The sequence below is a fragment of the Rhineura floridana genome, chromosome 6 (genome assembly GCF_030035675.1).
Source record: "Rhineura floridana isolate rRhiFlo1 chromosome 6, rRhiFlo1.hap2, whole genome shotgun sequence".
NCBI classification, from domain to species: domain Eukaryota; kingdom Metazoa; phylum Chordata; class Lepidosauria; order Squamata; family Rhineuridae; genus Rhineura; species Rhineura floridana.
The window spans coordinates 115,364,374-115,385,712 of record NC_084485.1 but is presented as its reverse complement, the minus strand read 5'-3'; the positions used below and the strand labels follow the sequence as shown (position 1 = coordinate 115,385,712).

Genomic DNA, 21,339 nt, shown 5'->3' with positions numbered 1-21,339 from the left:
TACAAATTAAATAAATAAATAAAATAAATAAGAACATGCTGTGTCATCACTTTTTATATCATGTGCATCTTCATCCAAATATAGGTATTCTATCCAGGGCAAGTCAAAGATATTCTGCCACCTGAGACAGAGCTGCCACTGTCCCACATGCTATCACTGCCATCCTCCTCCTCCTGTTGTTTTTGCTGTCACGTCAGCAGTGCTGGTGTACTGATGCTCTCCGGTGCCTCACACATGACAATACTTTTTGCCAAGGTGAGGCATTGTTAGTGAAGTGACTCCAAAGAGCTCCTGCATCACTCTTCCTTGGGCACAGCAGTAAAGGCTATTTTAAGTTTAAGAGCAGTTGATTGTTAGACTTTTAACGTTGAACAGTTCACTACTATTAAACTTCAAACAGTATTTGATGCTGTGGCAAAGCAGCAGGAGTGCAGGTGATCTCCAAGGCTACATCACCCAGAATGCCTCACTCTGAGAGAGGACTCTGAAGAAAAAGCATTCTAGCATTAGTGCTGCTGTGTGCTTTGGTGCTGCAGCAAATTATTGATGTCACTCCTAGAGTGCAAAACAGTGGTGGATGGGTGACCAGGTAAGGGTGTACATATCCATTGCCCTTTCCATTCTGTCTCCTGAGGCATAGGTCTCAGTGTAGCTCATAAGAGGGCCAACCCTGATCTAATGTTTTGCATATGAAATGTATAAGCATGCTTTTTAAACTCAAAAATGGTGGGGTGAAAAAAGGAAAATAATGCACTTTTCTCTGGTGTGGCTACAATGATTGTAAAGTTGATCAGATAGAAGTAAGCAGTGAAACCAATGATAACCAACCAAACTAGCATATTTCCTAGAGATTTTTTCTGTGTGATTTGCAGATGACAACACTTTTGACTGCTGAAACTAGCAAGGGATCTTTTAACTTTTTATTCAGCCATTTCCTGACAAGTAAAAAACACTAGATAAGAATAAGAATTTTGACCTGTCACTTTCCCTTCCATCCACTGCAGAATCTTAGCAATGCTCATATGAAAAGCATGTGTCTTTTGGGAGACAATGAGAACGAATGATTGCAATGAGGTGAGTGCGAATGCAAGGCACATAGGATCCTTTCACCTTATCTTGGTCCTTCATTTGTCTGCAGTTCATTTTGTGAGGAAATTACAACTAATGTAGGACATAACATTGGTCTTATAGAAGTCTACTCTAATATATAGCAATCCTTGTTTGTGTGTGTGTGCAAGAACATCTCACAAGAGGGAACACTAAACATAGACATGAAGTGGAAGATCCATGATCAGATTTCTCTGGGAACTTTTCAAAGCATAAAGCACTGAGAGTAGTGGTAGGTGGGATTCAGAACATAGTGCTGGAGGAATCGTGCCATTTTCCTGTCCAGTCTTGGTGAGGTAGAGCCCATTGATGGGTCAGTAGGATGCAAACATTCTAGGAAAGAGGAAGAGAATAGGCAGGATTCAATGACAGGCCAAGACTCCAGAAGACACAGGCAGAACTTTCAGGACCCCGGACAGAGCCCAGGGAGCAGACAGCTTTTCCCACAAGAGCTTAATCTCAGTTGAGCTAAATTTGGGCCTGACAATTCCTCTCAGATTCCACCTCCGTGCTGAGTAGTAAAAAGCCTTAACAGGCCATCCTTTGACTTGGAGCCGAGCATTCCCATCACCTCATAATTTTTTACCAGCTGCATTACCTGCACTGGTGTATAGGCTCAATGGAACATGAGACCCTGAGGATGAGGATGCTGGCCCTCTCAAATGGTTGGGCTCAAGGGATTCAGTCTAGGGCAGCCTTTCCCAGCTAGTAGGCCACCAGCTGTTGTTGGACCACAACTCCCATTAGCCTCAGGCAGCATTGCCAATGGTCAGGAAAGATGGGAATTGTGGTCCAACAACATCTGGTGGCCTACTAGTTGGGAAGGGTTGGTCTAGGGGGATCTAGATGCAGGGCTCTCAGGCTCAAGGAGACTTAATTGTTAAGCTCAACCTAAGTTTCATGACCTGCACCAAGTCCCTCAGTCTGTGTCCATGTCTCCCTCCCCTGGACCTGCTAAAAGCCCACTAGGGGAAAAGACTGGTACAATACGGTTACATTGTGCCTGTTAGCAGCTGGGGGTGATGATTTTGAGCAGGAAAAAAGTGGTGAAGGGGGAAAGATTTAACCCTCTTCACCATGCTTTCAATCTGATTCAGCACCCCCCTTCCCATATTTGATTTTAAGCTTTGTGAAGGTGTCATTGGCTGTGATCACTAATCTCATTTTCTCCCAGAGGGAGAGAGACTGTGATAAAGTAAGTTTTTGAGGCTTGAGGGGTGTGCATCACAATATTGTTGATAGGTATCAGACTAAGATAATCTATTCTGGTCATGCCTTCAGTTATTTCTTACAAATGCAGTGTTTTGTACCATTACACTCAATGTTTTACTAAAGAATTAGTTTTAAAAGTCTGGTCAGTGTTGACTCAATACTTAAGATTTGAAATTTGGTGTGAATGTATTTTTAAAAATTATGACCTAGCTTGTCACTAGTTACATTCTCTTACTCCCCCTTCTGTATTTGAAGGATAAATTTATCTGCTTCTGAAGTTTAACTAATTCACTTAGCATTACTATTCCATTGCAGGCAGAGGGGACATTTACTCTCTTTGTGTTGGCATAGGTCTTGATATTGTAAGAACTTGCCTTTTACCTTACTTTACCTGCTTTATCTTATTGATGTCACCTCTTCCCATGACAGCAAGACCATTTTAGCTATGTCTTAGAATATTTTAACTGTGTTTTGCTGTATTTTAACTGTGTTTTAGAAGGTTTTCAGTTGTAACTGTGTTTTTGAAATATTTATGTTTTTAGGATGTTTTTTCTTTTTGTTAAATTGCTTTATGTTTGCAGCCCTGGGCTCCTTTGGAAGAGGAGGAGATGATGATGATGATGATATGCTGGGTGCAATCTAGAGAAAGTAGTGGAACCTTAGGGCCAGTTCTCATGTTACTTTTGTCACATCTTTTTTCACACATGGGCATCTCATATGAGCAATGAACCAGTAACTTGCATGGTCCAGAATGGTAACTGAAATTGCTGGAGTTGTGGTGTATAAAAGCACTTAATCCTCTACTAATAGGGGCTATTTTATTGGCCTTAGGTAATCACACCAACTTTTGTAAACTTTACTCACCAAATTAAACATTTAATGTTAATCAAGGAATAAATGCTTTAAGATGGTGCAAAAATCAGAGAAGAGTTTGTCAGGGAGTGGGCATCTCAGGTTGCCTGAGTTGTTAATTGAATGCAGTGGTCTTATCCCCCATGCATTAGCATAACTGACATCATTTAACAGTAAGATCAAAGATGGATTATGGCTACAGAAGTGTTCTAAGTCAGGAGTGGTGCAATGCTATCACAGAGTGAGGATGCTTGAGGTGCTTTATTGTTGATACTCAGAAGACTTTACAGAGACAAAACAGATTTCCTAAAACTCACATTCAGTTTTGCAAATCATGCATGATGTCAAATTGTTGGCTTTGAAATACATTGTGGAGAGTTTTCAAGTATCCCAAAGCAAACAAAGTGAACCCAAGCCCAAGATGCACATTAGATCTTGAAATATTTTCTTTGCTTAAAAAACCCCATACTGATTCCATCTATCCTGAGACTTGTCTTTCATTTGAATCTACCTTCACAAAAATAAGTGTTCGGAGTGGACATTCCTATTAACGTTATACAGCCCTCTAAATTTTCATGGCGATACACAAAACAGAGAGAATCGAGAGTTCAAAGTCTAAAGAGAGAGAGAGAGAAACCCCTGAGCCCTTTTGGACTTTTTTCTGTCAGAGTTCTCATAATCTGGTGAAATTCATTAAAAATCAATCATGTTCACAGAGTACCTGGAATCCTATTACTGACCTTGCCCCATACTCTGGCCTTCATCTTCTGCAATTTAAAAATTAAAAAAATGCGTGGCTGATTTGTAATTAATTTAAGAAATTTTGGCTTGAACCCAATGATAGCGTCGGGCATGCTCAGTAAGAACCAACTTCAGTGTTCTAAAAGCCAGACTCACAGCTGCAGGGCTTGCCTAATCAGGGGGCCACACCCACACCATACTTTGATTTCATGTGAGACAGTCATGGCCTCCCCCAAAGAATCCTGGGAAGTGTCATTTGTGAAGGGTGCTGAGAGGAGACTTCTATTCCACTGACAAAGCTCCAGTGGCCAGACTGGTTTAACAGTCAGCCACTCTGATTGAAGGTCTGTGAGGGGAACAGGGCATCTCCTAGCAACTCTTAGCACCCTTCACTAACTACAGTTCCCAGGATTGGAACTGAGAGAATTTGAGAGAAACCATGACTGTCTAAAGTGAAATAAAGGCCTGCTGTGTCAGTCCTCTGTAAGACTCACCGTATTACTCTAACATTGATTAAGAATCTGGTAATACTTAGACTCCACAATCCAACAAACAACCTCAAAGCAGGGGGGCTCCCCATATTATACAAACAATGGTTCAAACACGCAAAATGTGCCATGAGCAAGGAAGAAAGCTGATTGAGAACCTAGGGGAGTCTCGCAGTGGAGGGTCTCAACTCAGAATCACTCAGTTTTTCTCACTGAACAACCAGGGCATGGATGAGAGTAATGGGACTTGTAGCGTTGCGAATGCTGCTGACATACCTCCAACGGAGCTGCTGAGCCTGGGTCTGGACTATACTGCTGATCCTGATGACCTGGCTGATCTGTACGGCTCGATTTCAAGAGCTGACCTGGGCATTTCTTCCGACCAGACCTCCCCAGCTGGTTTGGATACCTCCCCGTTGTCGGCATGTGACGTTGGTGTGCCACAAATGCCCACACGCACCCACAATTTGAGGGAGTCACCCCCTCCCACTGAAGATGAGATCTCATCATTCCAGCTAGCACAATTCCCTGGGGACTTACAAACCACACCAGCTGTTGATTCAAATTCTTTACCCACAGGTTCTGATTGCCCCGCCTTGTTTAACACGCAACTCCACTCATCGCCCACTCGCTCTACAGGTGCCATGGTTAGTTTGGAAATGGTAGAAATTGGCCAAAAGCTCTTGTTAACAGGACAACAGTGCTTCCAGTTGCAAATGGCGATTGTTGCCAAAGAGACTGAGTCTGTCAAAAACTTTATTACAGAAGCAAATGGACTGCTTAATTACCTCATAGAAGAACTCCTCAAATTAAATACGATATCAAAGCGCAACATAACTATCCCTAAGTCGGCCAATGCCCAGGTGGCACCCAATGGAAGGAAATGCAAAGTTGCAACTCAAGGGAAAAAACCTAAGAACGTTAAAAAGTATAAGCCCCCCAGACACACGAAGATGAACTTTAGTAGACTTTACAAATTACTGGATGCACACCAGCGAATGGGGATGGCAGAACGGAAAATTTCCAATCAGGGGGCAGCGATACCTACTCCACCTGCTTTGGGGACAGCGTTATCCATCTCTCTCATGGGGGCGGTGCCCCCGACACAACGTGAGGCGCTGCATGTCACCCCGACCCACTCATTAACTACAGAGACATCTACCACTCTCAATCAGAGGGCTGTAAATAGGAGGGATCTACCTGGTGAGAACAACTCTTGGCAGAAGAAGGCTCTCGGAACCTGGACTTTAATAATACAGCCAAGACAAGCTGGCCCTACTAAATCTTCCCTGCCCCAGAATCAGTGAGAGAGCTGCTGCGAGGAAACTACGGGTCTGCAATGCACTTCATTTGCTGGACTTGAAAGTCTTATGGCCAGAGGACATTGTGAACATAGAGTTTCTTTATAACTCGTCCTCAAAATCATCGGTGCTACTCTCTTTTAAATCTCCAGCTGTGACATCTCGGTTACTCGCATACAAGACCGCCTTTAACCGATATGGAATTCATGTCCAGAGACATTTTACGAACCTGGCAAAACCTCAGCCATTGTTTGTGAAGCGTACTATTGCAGCACGTCCTGCCCCCACACCTGAGAGAGTGACATGCCCCCTGGATGCTTATAATTTTGCATCAAACGCTGAATTCTGTGACTTGAGCTTCAATCAGGCCCTCCCATGTAATCTGACTCAAACTCGCATCTCCCCACTACCTGCAGGGCCAAATGCATCGAAGTACACCCCTGGGCTTACTCACGCCTCGCCCCAGGTTGAACTAAGCCTGGAAGCATTAAACTCCATCAGTTCAGACCTTATCACAGTGGACGTGGCAAGTTCCTCTGCCCCATCAACGGTTACTATTGCATCTCCACTCCTTTCCCCCTCTCCGGCCAACATCTGCACGAAACAGGATGCGACCTTTGACTTCTCCTGCGAGGGTGAGGAAGAACTGTTAAATTGTTTTTCCTCATTCTCTGACCATGAACAACGTGAGGTCATTGACAAACTGCAATCTCTTCTTCAAAACCTCCGGGCCAGAAGGACAGACTCTAGATATCTGGAGGACTATGAACTGGGCACCCCCCCCAGCGTTCAACTATTAACTACAAAGGAACCCTTGCTTGTATTGCCACCAGATTACTCGAATGTCTGCAGGCCCATCTTACTGTGTGAAGCGATAATCCATCAGGAGGATCCTGTATTAACCTGACCAAAAAAAAAAACCCAGCAATTACTGCTCCAACCACTATTACTGTAATCTCCTGGAATGTGGCAGGCTGGTACTCTAAGCTGATGGACCAAGGCTTCATAGAGTTTTGCAACTATTTTCAAATTATTTGCTTACAGGAAACCTGGATTGTGGCTCCCGACTTCCCTTCACTGCCAGGCTATAAAGCCTACACAGTTCCGGCGATTAAATCCCAAAAGGGGGCAGGCAGCTAGGAGGCGTGGCCATTTTAATATCGGTTGATTGGAACCCCTCAGTCACTGAGCTCGAACTGATTCCATCTAACAACATACTAATTATCAAGATTTCCTGTCCTGAGAACGCTGAATTATTTGTGATCAATGTCTATGTACCACCACTGTGTTCTAAACGGGGGGGCACCTCGGATTTAGATCAGGTCCTGCTCACTTTAAATCAACACTACAAGGACCCCAGAATTTTGATGATGGGAGACTTTAATGCCAGACTGGGCCCCAATAATCTGGCGGTTGCTCCCCTGCTAGGATTAGATTCCGATGACCTGGTGGCCTTTCCAGACAGAAACTCAAGGGACCCTAGAGTAAATCAGGCCGGCCGAGCTTTCTTTAAGCTGCTGTTTAAATATCAATTGTTTATATTCAAAGGATCGAACCTAAGCCGTGCCGCTGATACATATACCTATACGGGACCTAAGGGCAGAAGTGTCATCGATTACATGGCCCTATCACAGCCTCTTCTTCCAATCATAAAATCCTTCAAGGTAATACCACGACCCGAGAGTGACCACATGCCTTTACACGCCAGCTTCTCCCTCCCACTACATCCCCCCTATACTAACATCATTCCTCCCGAGACACTAGTGGTCCAGGGGGAAGAAGGCTACGGTGGAATGGGAAGCTGCATGATGAAGTTGTATCTCTTTTAAATCTGCCACTGCTTCTGTCACTGACAGCCCACCTCCTTGCTGACCTTGACCCCATTGGTTCTTATGAATCCATTGTGAGGCTGTTAAAACCCCTGCTAACTAGCTCCCAACTAGGCAAACCGAAAAGTAGGGGCTGGTTTGACTCTGACTGTCTAAACTCAAAACGCAAACTCGGACAGTCCATTAGGGCCCTTAGAAAGGCTGATACGCACGAAAATTTTTCTAGATTCCTGGACCAAAGACGGGCCTACAAAAAACTGTTATCCAAAAAAAAAAAAAAACCTTGATCATACTCAACTCCTATGGAGAGTGTTGGGTCTTGCTGTTGGGGAAAAAAATACGTCCAAATTCTGGGAGCTGGGAGCCGGCGGCCTAAGGGGAGAGTGCTCTCATACTGACAACCAAATTACATCAGACCAATGGGCTGAATATTTTTCATTGCTCTGTAAAAATCCCTCGCCCCTCACACAGGCCATCCCTCTAGACCTTATTGGAATCCTACAACTCTGCCCTGTGTGGAGCCCGGTCTCAAAAGAGGAGGTAGCCTCTCTGATTCAATCGCTTCCGCGTAATAAGGCACCAGGCGAAGATATGCTCCCCTCAGAGCTTTTCAAGTCCAACTCTGAATGGTGGGCTCCTGTCTTAGCCAAAGTGTTTTCTCATATAAATGCTTCTGGCCAAGTTCCGAAGGGTTGGGGAACAAGCATAGTTATTCCGCTTTACAAGAGCGGAGCTAAGTCTGATCCAAAAAACTTCAGACCCATTTCATTGCTGGACATTATATCCAAACTATACTCAAAATATCTGCTAGCAAAATTGGATAGATGGGCCAGTGAGAATGGCATAATTGTTAAGGAGCAGGCTGGATTCGTTAAAGGCAAATCCACAATAGATCAATGCTTCGTACTGCTGCATTTAATCCAGAAATATGCATTCTACAAAGGGAAAGAACTTTTTATCACATTTGTAGACTTCACATCGGCTTTTGACACGGTAGATAGAGATCGACTTTGGCAGAAACTTGGAGATACCAATATCGATAAGCGTTTACTCCTTCTCCTCCAAATTTTACACTCCAACACATCACTCAGGGTGAGATTAGGGGCCAATGGCCTTCTCTCTGAGCTGATCACCACCCACTGTGGGGTCCACCAGGGTTGCGTTCTCGCGCCCTTCCTTTTCAATTATTACATAAACAATATAGTAAGGGAACTCTCGGGCCCTAAATACTTTCCTCCATCAATTCAATCAGATAAACTCACAGTTCTACTCTATGCAGATGACCTGGCCATTATTTCTACAACACAGGTAGGAATGAGGAGACTCCTACACAGCCTAGGTTCATACTGTGCAAAGGAAGGCCTTCAACAAGACCAAAGTGGTAGTGTTTGGGAAGAAACGCACCAAACATATTTGGAGACTGAATGGCAGAACCATTCTCCAGCAACAAAATTACCGATACCTGGGCCTTAACTTTGCCTCAAATTTATCATGGAAATCCCACTTGGAATCGGTTAAATTGAAAACCCTACATTCGGTTTATGAGCTTAACCGTTTCTTCACTTGCAAAGGCGGACACCTTGTTCCCCCTGCTCTGGAAATTTTCCGAAGGAAACTAGTACCTCAACTCCTCTACGGAGCAGAAATTTGGGGCTACTGTAACACCTTAGCCCTTGAGAAAGTTCAGACTGCCTTTCTCAGGTTTATTCTGGCAACCCCGCGTGGTACTCCAGCCGCTCTGTTAAGACTCGAGACGGGCTCTCAGCCACTAGAATCACTGGTACATGCTGCCATGGGCTCTTATTGGCTGCGGTTGTCCGGAATGGATGATTCCTCTCTTCCCAAGAAGTGTCTCTTGGAACAGATGCAATCACCACATCAGTTCCCTTGGCTCCACCAAACCAAACATAAACTGGCTGCATATGGGATCTCTCTCTCCATTCTACCCAAGTCTGTCTCTGCAAAAGCCATTAAACTATTTAAAGGTAGGATCTATTTCTATGCGCAAAGATGGTCCTTGTACTCGGCCTCTCAATCAACCTTTTCAATATGGTATCCCTGGTATAAAACCACCTTTATCATGGAACCATATCTCTCATTCTTAACAATACCCTCCTTGAGGATATCATTCACGGCCCTTTGATTACAAACAATGGCCACTTCCTTCCTCGAAGGACTCTACGCCAATACCCCCTATCACGCACGAGTTTGTATATGTCAGATGGGGGAGGTCGAAGACCTGGCCCATTACCTCTTGAGATGTCCCCTTTATGCGGACTTGAGATCGAAAACTATATCACCTATAATTTCCCCCATGGTGGATAGGGCCATTCCAGAACAGATTGCCATCCTCTTGGCTGGCACGGATATTTATACAACATCCAGGGTCGCCAACTTTGCATCGGCCGCGGACAAGATACGGGCCAAATGTGCTAAACTGCACAAACCAGCATAACTCTGTTTAATCTGTCCCTACCTGTAGTCCCCCAGACAAAAATGCAACCTCCCAGTTCACTCCTCATACTCTCCATTATGACCCTTTCGTAACGGTGGTCAATAATACTTCCTTGAAGTGTCCAACAGTTTAAAAAATGTTAGTTCGTTTTAAAGGACAAGACTACGCGGCACATCCGGACGCCTCATTACTAAACAGTTGGCAGGGATTTGTCATAGGGCTAGGTTCACCCCATGCACTGGAGTAACGGGTAGTGTGAATTCTATGTATAATTTTTGCGATTTTGTTATATGTGTCTTACTTGCGAATTACCCATGCTCATGTTTTTTTTATTCCCGGATTGTGATGGCCTATGGCTGTAAACAATAAAAGTATTTTACCTTTTAAAAAAAAGGCCTGCTGTGGATGTGGCCTTTGGTTTAAATTTGGGTGGGAGGCTACATGTGCCTGCTGTAGAATAAAAAGGTAGGGGAAATGCTGAAAAGCAATGATACTGTTCACAGTGTTTCCTTTTGGAAAGGAAAGGGGCTTCCTCTCTGCCCAGAGCCCACCCACCCAATCTCCTCCCTTCCACCTACCCTCCCTGCCCCTCCCCCAGGTCAGTGTTGAACTACAACCTGGGAGACCAGGGTTCAAATCCGCACACAGCCATGAAGCTGACTGGGTGACCTTGGGCCAGTCACTGCCTCTCAGCCTCAGAGGAGGGCAATGGGAAAACCACCTTTGAATACTGTTTACCATGAAAACCCTATTCATAGGGTCGCCATAAGTCAGGATCGACTTGAAGGCAGTCCATTTCCATTTTCAAACATGATTGCACAGAAATAAATCCCACTGAACTCAAAAAGTGTGCAACTGATCAAACCCACTCTCCCTTCTCCTCCCTCCTATCCCCTCCCCTTTGCCTCTTCCCTCCCCTCTCCAATCCCCTCCTTTCCCCTCCCCCTCCTCCTCTCCATGGTCAGTTTTACCTATTTTAAGCATAATTGCATGGGAGTAAATACCATTGAACTCAATAAGCATGCAAATGATCAAGCCTGCTCTCCCTGGCCTGTCCTTTGCTCCTCCCCCTTGAATCCCCTTCCCTCTCCTCCTCCTTCTGCTCCCATCACCCCTCCCTTTCTCGTACCCCTCCCCCTGCTCCTCCCCCATGGTCAATTTTACCTATCCTAACCATGATTGCATAGGAATAAATCCCATTGGAATCAATAAGCATGCAAATGATCAGATCTGCCTTTTCCCTCCTTCCCCTCTCCCTCCTCCCCTCCCCTCTTCCTCCTTCCCCTTCCCTGCCCACTCCAGCCATCCCTGCCTCTCCTCCCCAACAGTTTTACCTATCCTAAGCCTGATTGTGTGGGAGTAAATCCCACCGAACTCAATAAACATGCAAATGTTCAAACCTGTCCTCCCCTTTCCCTCCTACCTGCTCCCATCCCTGTCCTCCCCTCCGCCCTTCCTCCCCTCCGCCCTTCCTCCCCTCCGCCCTTCTTCCCCTTCTTCCTCCTCCTCTCCTCCCCATCTCCTGTGGTCAGTTTCACCTATCCTAAGCATGATTGCAGGGGAGTAAATCTGACTGAACTCCGTAAGCATGCAAATGATCAATCCATTCTCAGCAAGCTTGTACAGGATCCCATTTCTTATCTCCCTGATTAAAAAGCAGAGAAATTCATTAATAGGCAAAAAACCTTGTAGTTTAAGAATGTACCTATAGCCCACAAATATTTCTATCAAACTTGAAAAAGCAGGGAAATTGGGCAGCTATAATGAATGCACCAGGAGCAGGGGCATCACTACCGGGGTGCGGAGGGTGCGGATCGCACCCAGGTGACACCCTGAGGGGGGTGACACCCAGAGCCGCCCCGCGCCGCTGCCCCGCACCAACTCCTCGGCGGCGGGCAGCCAAGACCAAAAGCAGGTGCCCGCTCGCTGGCGGTGAAGCCGGGACAGGCCTTCCACCGCCAGCCGGGAGCACATGGTGCGTGTGTGTGTGCGCGCATGCGCGTGCAAGACCAGCCACCCCCGTGCATGCACCTGGGAGGGTGCGCGCCGGAGGTCCGCACCCTCCCGCACTCCCGCTAGTGACGCCGCTGACCAGGAGAGCAGGAGACCTGACCTCCTCTCTGAGATATTGTACTGCCCTACAAATTTGTCAAACTACAGACACAATTTGGGTTGGTCTTTCACAGTCCAATTCACTTCCTGTGTAGCTTGTGAAGCCTCTGAGCATATGGTGAGTGGTGGCAACAACTGCAATCAGCCCAAATAATAGAAAGAAGACGTGCTGTGCTGATCTTGTTTCAGCAGGGAAGAAACATTAAGACAGTTGACATAGTTCAGATAGTTACTTTCAGTATGTCTAATTTACTTTGCAATTTTAGTGAAGTTTCCTATAGGAAATCATTTTCTTTTGCTTCTATTTCTGTGAATATGTGAAGTACAGCAAGACTTTGCAAAATTTACACTAAAAATACTCCAAAAATAATTCTGAAAAATAGTCTCCAGTGGACATGAGGAGTGTCTCAGTTTGCACAAGATAAAACAGTAGGAGCTGAAATATATTCTAGCAAAATTCTGGGTGTGCTTTATCTTTTTAATTGATCATGCTCACCTTGCCTTAAATGAAGTTGTTTAAGCATAGCAGGCTGAAAATATGCATCTCAGGCAGACTAAGTTTGTTTTTTCCAACAGCTAGAGTCATTGCTGAAGTAGCAACATATATTGTAATCAGTCTGATTTTACATCAAACTGCAGTTTCAGATTCAGCTGTTAATGCACCCAAAATAGAACATAACCTCCAATTTGAAACACAAAAGGTTGTCTTCACCATCATATGACACTGACCAATAAAAAGGCTTTGAAATTAATAAAAATAAATTTGACAGGTTTCTAGGATGAATAATGAGAGAAATAAAATTTTCTAGATTAGATTCTCTGTAGAAACAATAGTAACACACGAATGAAGCAAAATAAAAACACCAACAAATATACAAAAATGTAATTCTCCATCTTTAGAGATGGCAGGTATTCACCATATGCTCAGAGGCACATATTACCAAATTCTTCCAAGCTCCACACGAAGTGGATTGGACTGTGAAAGACCAGCCCAAATGGTGTTTGCATTTTGACAACTTTGCAGGGCAGTCCAATATCTCAGAGAGGATGTTAGGTCTCCTGCTCCCCTGGTGCATTCACTACAGCTGCCCAATTCCCTGCTTTTTAAAGTTAGATAGAAATATCTGTGGGCTATAGGTACGGTCTTAAACCGCAAGGTTTTTTGCCTATTAGTGAATTAGTAGTCATAATCGGTGTGATTATGCCAGACTGGAAGATAGTTCTCTAAAAATTGTTTAGAATCATGGTATCTAAAAGTAAATTTCCAGGCATCTCTTTCTGGTTTGATTCATGAATGTTACAGTGCAGCAGACATGAAGCCCAATATTAGGCATGTTTAAAAAGTGTGCCTGGAATTGCAGCTTGAACTTGAATTCTAAAGTGTTATCCTTTTTCAAACAGGTGGAAATAATGAAGAGAGCACTTGAAAGCCTTAATCTGAATATTGTAGAGATGACAGATGAACATGCAACCTTAGATGGGGGAGATGTTTTATTTACAGGTACAGTAAAATAAAATAAACTTCAGCATAATGTTTTGTTGCCTAGACAGGTTGATGGTAGGCTACCCATTAACATCCATCTCTATATTCTCTTGACATAACATTTTCATTAGTTGATTTCTTTGCCAAGCAGTGACTTGAGGCTTTGAACACAGGAAAGAATTTTCTAATGCAAATTCCTTAATTTCAGAATAACAAGTGAATTAGGAAAAGTAAATAAAGCATTGTTTATATATTTATTATATTTCTAGCCTGCCATTCCTCCCAGGGCTGTAAACAATGAAGCAGCAAAATTGCACAAGTAAAAATAAAGTAAGTTAAAGCATTTAAAAGCATTAAGAACATATAAAAACATTTTTTTTAAAGTCACATATTGTCACAGCTAATAATTTCAGGGTTGTTGAGAACAGAATGTTTTTTAAATTAAACAGGAATGTTTTTAAATTCCTCTTGAGTGAGACGTAACTCACCAGGGAGGGAATTCCACAAATGGGGAACTTTCTCTGAGAAGGTCCTGTCATGGGTCAGTGCCAACCAAGCTGCACCCAGTGGTGGCACAATCAACAGGGCCTTCCCTGCTGATCACAAGGCCCAAGATGATTAATTTTGGGAGAGGCACTCTTTTAGGTATTTTGGTCCCACACCATATAGAGTTTTCTATGAACATCAAAAAAACTAAAGTAATGACAACAGAAGATTTATGTAACTAAAGTTGACAATGAGGACATTGAACTTGTCATGGATTATCAATACCTCGGCACAGTCATTAATGAAATGGAGACAATAGTCAAGAAATCAGAAGAAGGCTAGGACTGGGTAGGGCAGCTATGAGAGAACTAGAAAAGGTCCTCAAATGCAAAGATGTATCACTGAACACCAAAGTCAGGATCATTCAGACCATGGTATTCCCGATCTCTATGTATGGATGTGAAAGTTGGACAGTGAAAAAAGGGGATAAGAGAAAAATCAACTCATTTGAAATGTGGTGTTGGAGGAGAGCTTTGCGCATACCGTGGACTGCGAAAAAGACAAATAATTGGATGTTAGAACAAATTAAACCAGAACTGTCACTAGAAGCTAAAATGATGAAACTGAGGTTATCATACTTTGGACACATCATGAGAAGACATGATTTACTAGAAAAGACAATAATGCTGGGGAAAACAGAAGGGAGTAGAAAAAGAGGAAGACCAAACAAGAGATGGATTGATTCCATAAAGGAAGCCACAGACCTGAACTTACAAGATCTGAACAGAGTGGTTCATGACAGATGTTGTTGGAGGTCGCTGATTCATAGGATCGCCATAAGTCGTAATCTACTTGAAGGCACATAACAACAACAGTGCTAATCCTAGCACTTTGAATTGGGGCCAGTAGCTCACTGGCGGTCAGTACAGTACTTTAAGGATCAGTGACAAATAATATCTGTCACTTATGTCAGGTTCCATCTTAATTAGCTGTCCTATTAAAAGTGCAATGTATAATACTTCAAACCCACCCTTCATTACAACATAATATCAGAGAGGGATACAATCATAATTTTAAAAATGTTATATCTATCTCTCTATCTACAGAGAGAGAGAGAGAGAACCAAAATGCAAGACAAAATAGCAGATAAAAACCAACAAAAGAATGTATTACAGCAGAAACTATCAAACCCAGGCCAGTTCATTTGACCAACACAAATAGGGACTTCAGATGGCCCTGAAAACTGTCTGTCATTATGCCTGTCTTGCAGCAAGAGGGAGGGCATTACCCATTTAGAGTGCCGTTGCAGAACAGGTCCTTTCCCTGGTTGCCACATAACAAATGTCCTTGTGCTGTGGAACAGCCAAGTAGGCCTCAGCTGCTGATCTTAATACAGTAGGGCCCCACTCATATGGCAGGTTCCATTCCAGGCTGCCGCTGAAAAGCAAAAACCACCGGAAAGTGGGGCCCTACTCAGCTGTAGCGTGGGAGCTCCCTGCCCTACAGCTGATCGTGTGATCAGCTGTAGCGTGGGGAGCTCCAGCCACTGCACTCCAGCTGACAGCGATCAGCTGGAGTGTGCAAGCTCCCCATGCTACAGCTGATCGCACACTCCAGCTGTCAGCTGCAGCTCCCCGCGCTACAGCTGATTGCCCTACTGGTGCCGCCGTATTAGTGGAATGCTGAAAAGCAGCACACCGACAAGCAGAGCCCTACTGTACATGAACAGATCAACATGGGAGGAGGTGCTTCCTCAAATGTCTAGGTCCTAAGGTGTTTGGGGATGTAATTGTACCATATTTTTAGTCACTCTGAAAGGGATAGCTCATTGAGAGCATCATGCCAAATTGTCCCTCAAAACCTAGAAGTAGCACTGATTATTGTGTTGATCCCAAGAACAAGAGACCAAGCAGGAATGATCATACTTTTTAATAGGTCAGGTGTCTACTTATAAGTATGAATAAGCCTTCTACTTTTTTGGACTTATTTTTTTCTTTCAGAAGGAGCTGATGATGATACTTGTAAGTTACTATTTCTAAAAATTGTAGAACTATTGCTAAGCTTGATGTGTTTTGTGTGTGTTTTCAAATGACAGTTCTGTAGTTAGTTTAATTATTCAAATGTTATTGGCTTCAACTTGGTTGAAAGAAAAAGTTGTAAACAATTTTCTTGCATATGAGCTTGACCATACTTATTAATCTTTTCTTTTCCCAGGCAGGGAATTTTTTGTGGGTCTTTCGAAGCGAACCAATCAACGTGGTGCAGAAATTCTAGCAGACACCTTTAAGGTTAGCAGACTTGCAGATTGACTTTCTGTTGGGGGACACACTGACACAAGGAGTGGTGATGTTTTGTACAGTGTGTAAAAGGAAGGAGCCAGGAAATAAGCCAGCACTGAGGCATCTTCTGTAGATATTTCAAGGGATTACTACAGTGCAAGGAACTAAAACTAATGTAAGAGATTATTACAGTGTCATAGTAACTTTTTGTTGTTAGTCACCTTTAACTGATTTTGGCAAATTTACTTTGAAGCGCCTAAAAGATCTTATGCCTCACCTAACTCTTATGCAGTGAGGGTGGAAAAAGGATTGTTCATTTCTTAAAACTTCATGTCTGCGTTAATACACTATAAGATTTTGGTGAGCTACAAAATGTCAGTATGGCAGATGAAAGGGTATTTGTTTTCAGTTGGTGAGACCCAGGTTGAAAACTCCACCCAACCATGAGTGTCGCTGGGTTTTGGCCAGACACAATGAGAATGCATGGTGCCCTGAGAATTTGGAGAACACTTGTGAAAAAATACATAATAAAAAGCATACTGTGGAACTTATATCCAAATACAAATAAGTATCACAGGGTTGCAGTGTAAAGTTTTAAAATGTTCATGTTTCAAGGCTTCCCTAATCAGCATTTCATTTTTTATTTAAAAAGTGGTCAGCATTCCCAAAAAGTTGATGTTCAATAGTTCTTCTGTGTCTAAGCATCATTACAATATGGGCAGATAATGTTTTGAAGACACATATGGGGTGGAAGAGAATTTTGTTTAGTCTGCATGTTTAAGTGAACTGACCTAATTTGAACTTCCCAGACAAGCACACTGATTGGAACATAATTATACTTCAGATTTCTCACTTCTCTGAATGTTACAATACGGAAATGTACCAAAATGTATTTAAAAATTGACTATTTTAGGATAAAATAGGTTTAGAAATGTGTACATTGAGATATTTTGCAAATTTAAATAAATATTTTGTGATAATATACATATATACCTCTTACCATGAAAACCCTATGAATATATATATAAAAAAGATTCATATGGTTGCCATAAGTTGTAATCGACTTGAAGGCATATAACAACAATGAATATGTATGTAAATATTCATTTAAACACAATTTTTTCATACCAATCTTTTTAAAAATGCAGATTGATGTGAACATGGGATAGAATAAATTTAAGAATTAACACATGGAAGAATTAACACAGGCTGGGAATAGACTGGACTTTCCCATCCCTACACATGAATCAGTGATGTTAAGCAGATCTGACCCTATAACAAAGATAAGGAACCTGTGACCCTCCAGATGCCATTAGACTCTTAACTGCCCATCAGTTCCAGCCAGCATAGGAAGTGGTAGTCAATGATGGGAGTTGTAGTCCAACAGCATCTAAAGGGCCACAGGTTCCCCATCCCTATACTAAAAGCTACCTAGATGGGAGACTGTCTAGGAACCATGTCTACATGAAACCGCTGGGAGAGGTTATCCAGAGTTTTGGGGTTCGGTGTCACCAATATGCGGATGACACCCAACTCTATTCCTCCTTTCCACCTAATGAAACCAAGGAAGCTGACAAGTCCTAAACCGCTGCCTGGTATCAGTGATGGACTGGATGGGGACGAACAAGTTGAAACTAAATCCTGACAAGACAGAGGTGCTCCTTGTCAGTCGGAGGGCGGATCAGGGAATAGGGATTCAACTTGTGCTGGACGGGGTTACACTCCCCCTGAAATCTCAAGTTTGCAGCTTGGGAGTACTCCTGGACTCGACTTTGAGCTTGGAGGTGCAGGTCTCTGCTGTGGCCGGGAGTGCCTTCGCTCAATTAAGATTAGTGCGCCAGCTGCGCCCGTTCCTTGACCTGTCAGACTTGGCTACAGTAACACATGCCTTAGTTACATCCCGATTAGACTACTGTAACGCGCTCTACGTAGGGCTGCCCTTGAAGACTGCTCGGAAACTTAAATTGGTACAAAGAGCGGCAGCCAGAATGTTAACTGGAGCTGGGTTCAAAGAACATACTACTCCTTTGCTATACCAGCTCCACTGGCTGCCAATCTGTTTCTGGGCACAATTCAAAGTGCTGGTTTTGACCTATAAAGCCTTATACGGCTTAGGTCCAGGCTATCTGTTAGACCGGGTCTCCCTCTATGAACCTGTCCGGATTTTAAGATCATCCGGTGAGGCCCTCCTTACTATTCCATGTTTCTCGCAAGTTCTTCTTGCTGAGACACAGAATAGGGCCTTTTCGATGGCTGCCCCTAGATTGTGGAATTCCCTCCCTAGCGAGGTTTGGTTGGCTTCCTTGCTGTCATCCTTTCGCGCCCAGGTGAAGACTGTTTTATTTAGGCGGGCTTTTAACTGAAAATGTTATAGTTTTAATCTATTTTGATTTAATCTATTTTTAATTGTTTTTAACATGTATATTGGTTGTTCTGATTGTTTATTGTTTTAATTGTGAGCCGCCCTGAGTTCCTCGGAAGAAGGGCGGGGTATAAGTATTTTAAATAAATAAAAATTAAATAAATAAATAGGAACCATATGTCAGGTTCCTAGTCAAACCATTGGAGGAAGAATGGAGTACAGTATAATAAATAGACAATGTCTGAAATCAATACAAAATATTAATTTACACATTATCCCCAAATATAAGAATGACAGCCTCCCAGATAAGGATGCTTTTTACTAAGAAGCAGTTGTATCCTTTTCATGCTGTTAGCTACTCCTCATTTCTTTTTTTAGAGGCTCTTGAAGTCACTGTCAATTATTTCCTAAAATAATGATGGCACCGAAGTGTGTTCTATTAACTTGGTGCACAAAACAAGCCAAAACTATCCCCAGCTCTGTGGTTCTAGAGCTGACTTTTCTATATCTTCAAGACACACAAATTCATTCATGCCCTGAAAAAGTACAGTTTATAATTGAGTTAGTTTATAAGATTACTGGTCTAATGTATTTCCCTTGCAATTGCCTAATTTCCATACAGGATTATGCTGTTTCTACAGTCCCTGTATCTGATTCCTTGCATCTGAAGAGTTTTTGCAGTATGGCCGGACCAAACCTCATTGCTATTGGTTCAAGTGAAGCTGCACAAAAAGCCCTCAAGGTAAAACATACTAAAAATAATCTGTGCTAAAAACGCTCTTCACTCCAGTGTTTCTGTATAGAATCCATGTAAGATGGAATACATTCTATCCAATCTGCAAATATAAACAGCCTCAGTAACTTCAAATTAAGGACCATTCTAGCTGTGATATTCAAGGTATCTTTAAATTCAGTGTGCCGGTTTTTGAAAAAATGCAAACGACATCAGCTTGAGGAGCTGATAATTTCCCCAGGCAGTATGCCATCAGGTGGGTTATAGCATCCCCTAGCATCCAAAGGCAAGAATGCAGAGGAGTCAAGACCCAGGCTGCTCCTTCCAGTCTTCACTCCAGTTCATTCTTGCCTTTGTCCGAGGCTGTTCTCTTTCTCCTTGGTGCAGCTAATTTCTGTTGACTTTTGTTAGTGAGTCTTTGGTTTGTGTTGCGTGTGAGGAGTTGTGTGTGATTGCATACTTTGGGGAGTGATGAGAGTGTGTGTGTTGTTTTAGAGGGGGGGATTTTCATTTCTTCCTCCAGTTTTTCCGGGGCTCACGGTTGGAGCCCTGGTAGCCCTCTCCAACCTCTTAGTCCTCCCCCTGTGGGGCTCATAGTTGCGGCCCTGCAGGTCCCTTGGTTTGACTCCAGCCCTTGCAGCTCCTCTCAAGCTGCTTCCTCCTACATCACAGGGCTCTTGGCTGTGACCCTGCAGGTCTCCAAGCCTCTTTCTCCCTCCCTCATGGGGCTCACGGCTGAAGCCCTAGAGGTCTCTTTTGATGCTTCCTTCCCTCCCATGGGGCTCACAGCTGTGGCCCCAGAGCTCTCCTTGGCCTGATTGCTGCGGGCAGTGGGGCCCCAACTTTGTCCAGAGCTCGCAGCTGTAGTTCCGGCCCATTGCTGGGCTGGTTTCACCTGCTCTTGACTTCACCAAAGTGGAAGCAAGCGCCCCTGCTTCTCCCAGTGCTTGCGGCTGCAGCTGGTAACTGAGGCAGAGGCGACCATGTTAGGTGATCCCACCTCCGTGAGTTCCTGTCTTTGTGTGGAGCTCACAGCTGCGGCTCTGGGCTGTTTGGCGTTTCTCTCTCTTTTTCCTCAGCAGGCATTTTGTTTGGTCCTTTGTCCTCTTTCCCTCCCAACCACCATTTTGTTTGCATTTTCCTGCTCTTTTTGCTCCCCTTGTAATTTGGTTGGCATTTTCCCATCCTTGCTACCTTCTCCTGTTTTTCTTTGCCACTGTTCCCTGTTTCCTCCCTTCTACATCGAACTGAAGGCAGGGAGCTGACTTTAACCTGTAGTTGGGGATTGCACCGCACCCCTCTACTGTGTGTGTGTGCCTGGGCTCCTAAATCACCACACCCCTCTGCTGTGTGCATGTGTCCCAGCTCCGGAATCACTGCACCCCTCCTATGGTGTGTGTGTTGGACTTCAGTTACCGCACCCCTCTACTGTATGCATGTATACCGTGCCAGACCCAGAGCCAATTGCAGATTCTCTTGACCAGCCCTCTGATGAAGAGCAGCAGTGCATATTCACCACAAGATGTCAGCTCAAAGTCTTTTCCATTATGAGATCCAAGGCATCAAAGTTCAAAGCCTCCGAACTCCACTCTAAGCCGTTACCAAGAACAAGCATAATTCTACTCAGCTGGCTGCCAGGTGGACATGGTATGTGTCCATTCCAAGTTTGCTGGAGGCGCCATCCACTACGGCCAGCATTGCTGTAGACTCCTACGGAGGCCCCTGTAACAGGTCAAGAGAGACTGGCAGTGCTGTTTCATTCTCCACCTGTGTCATCGGAGGAAGACTTTGATAATTTCCCAGTACAGCCCCTCATTGTTCAACAGCCATCTACACCTGTACTGTCAGTTCACCAGTCACTGGTTCTTCCTTCCACTTCCAGTCAGCCCATCCCTGAGG

The 21,339-nt window shown here is 43.8% G+C and overlaps 1 protein-coding gene across 10 annotated transcripts in view; it reads left to right on the top strand.

Moving 5' to 3' along the window:
* DDAH1 (dimethylarginine dimethylaminohydrolase 1) overlaps nt 1-21,339 on the top strand; it is a 194,978-nt gene that overhangs the window by 130,039 nt on the left and 43,600 nt on the right. For 9 of the 10 annotated variants that reach the window (XM_061633536.1, XM_061633539.1, XM_061633535.1 and 6 more), the window contains 3 exons: nt 13,499-13,598; nt 16,281-16,354; nt 19,330-19,449. In XM_061633536.1, coding sequence (XP_061489520.1) covers nt 13,508-13,598; nt 16,281-16,354; nt 19,330-19,449 — 285 coding nt within the window. In that variant the 5' untranslated portion in view covers nt 13,499-13,507. Of the gene's footprint in view, nt 1-1,004; nt 1,075-13,498; nt 13,599-16,280; nt 16,355-19,329; nt 19,450-21,339 lie in introns of all 10 variants that reach the window. The other variant, XM_061633531.1, reaches the window with a different exon arrangement.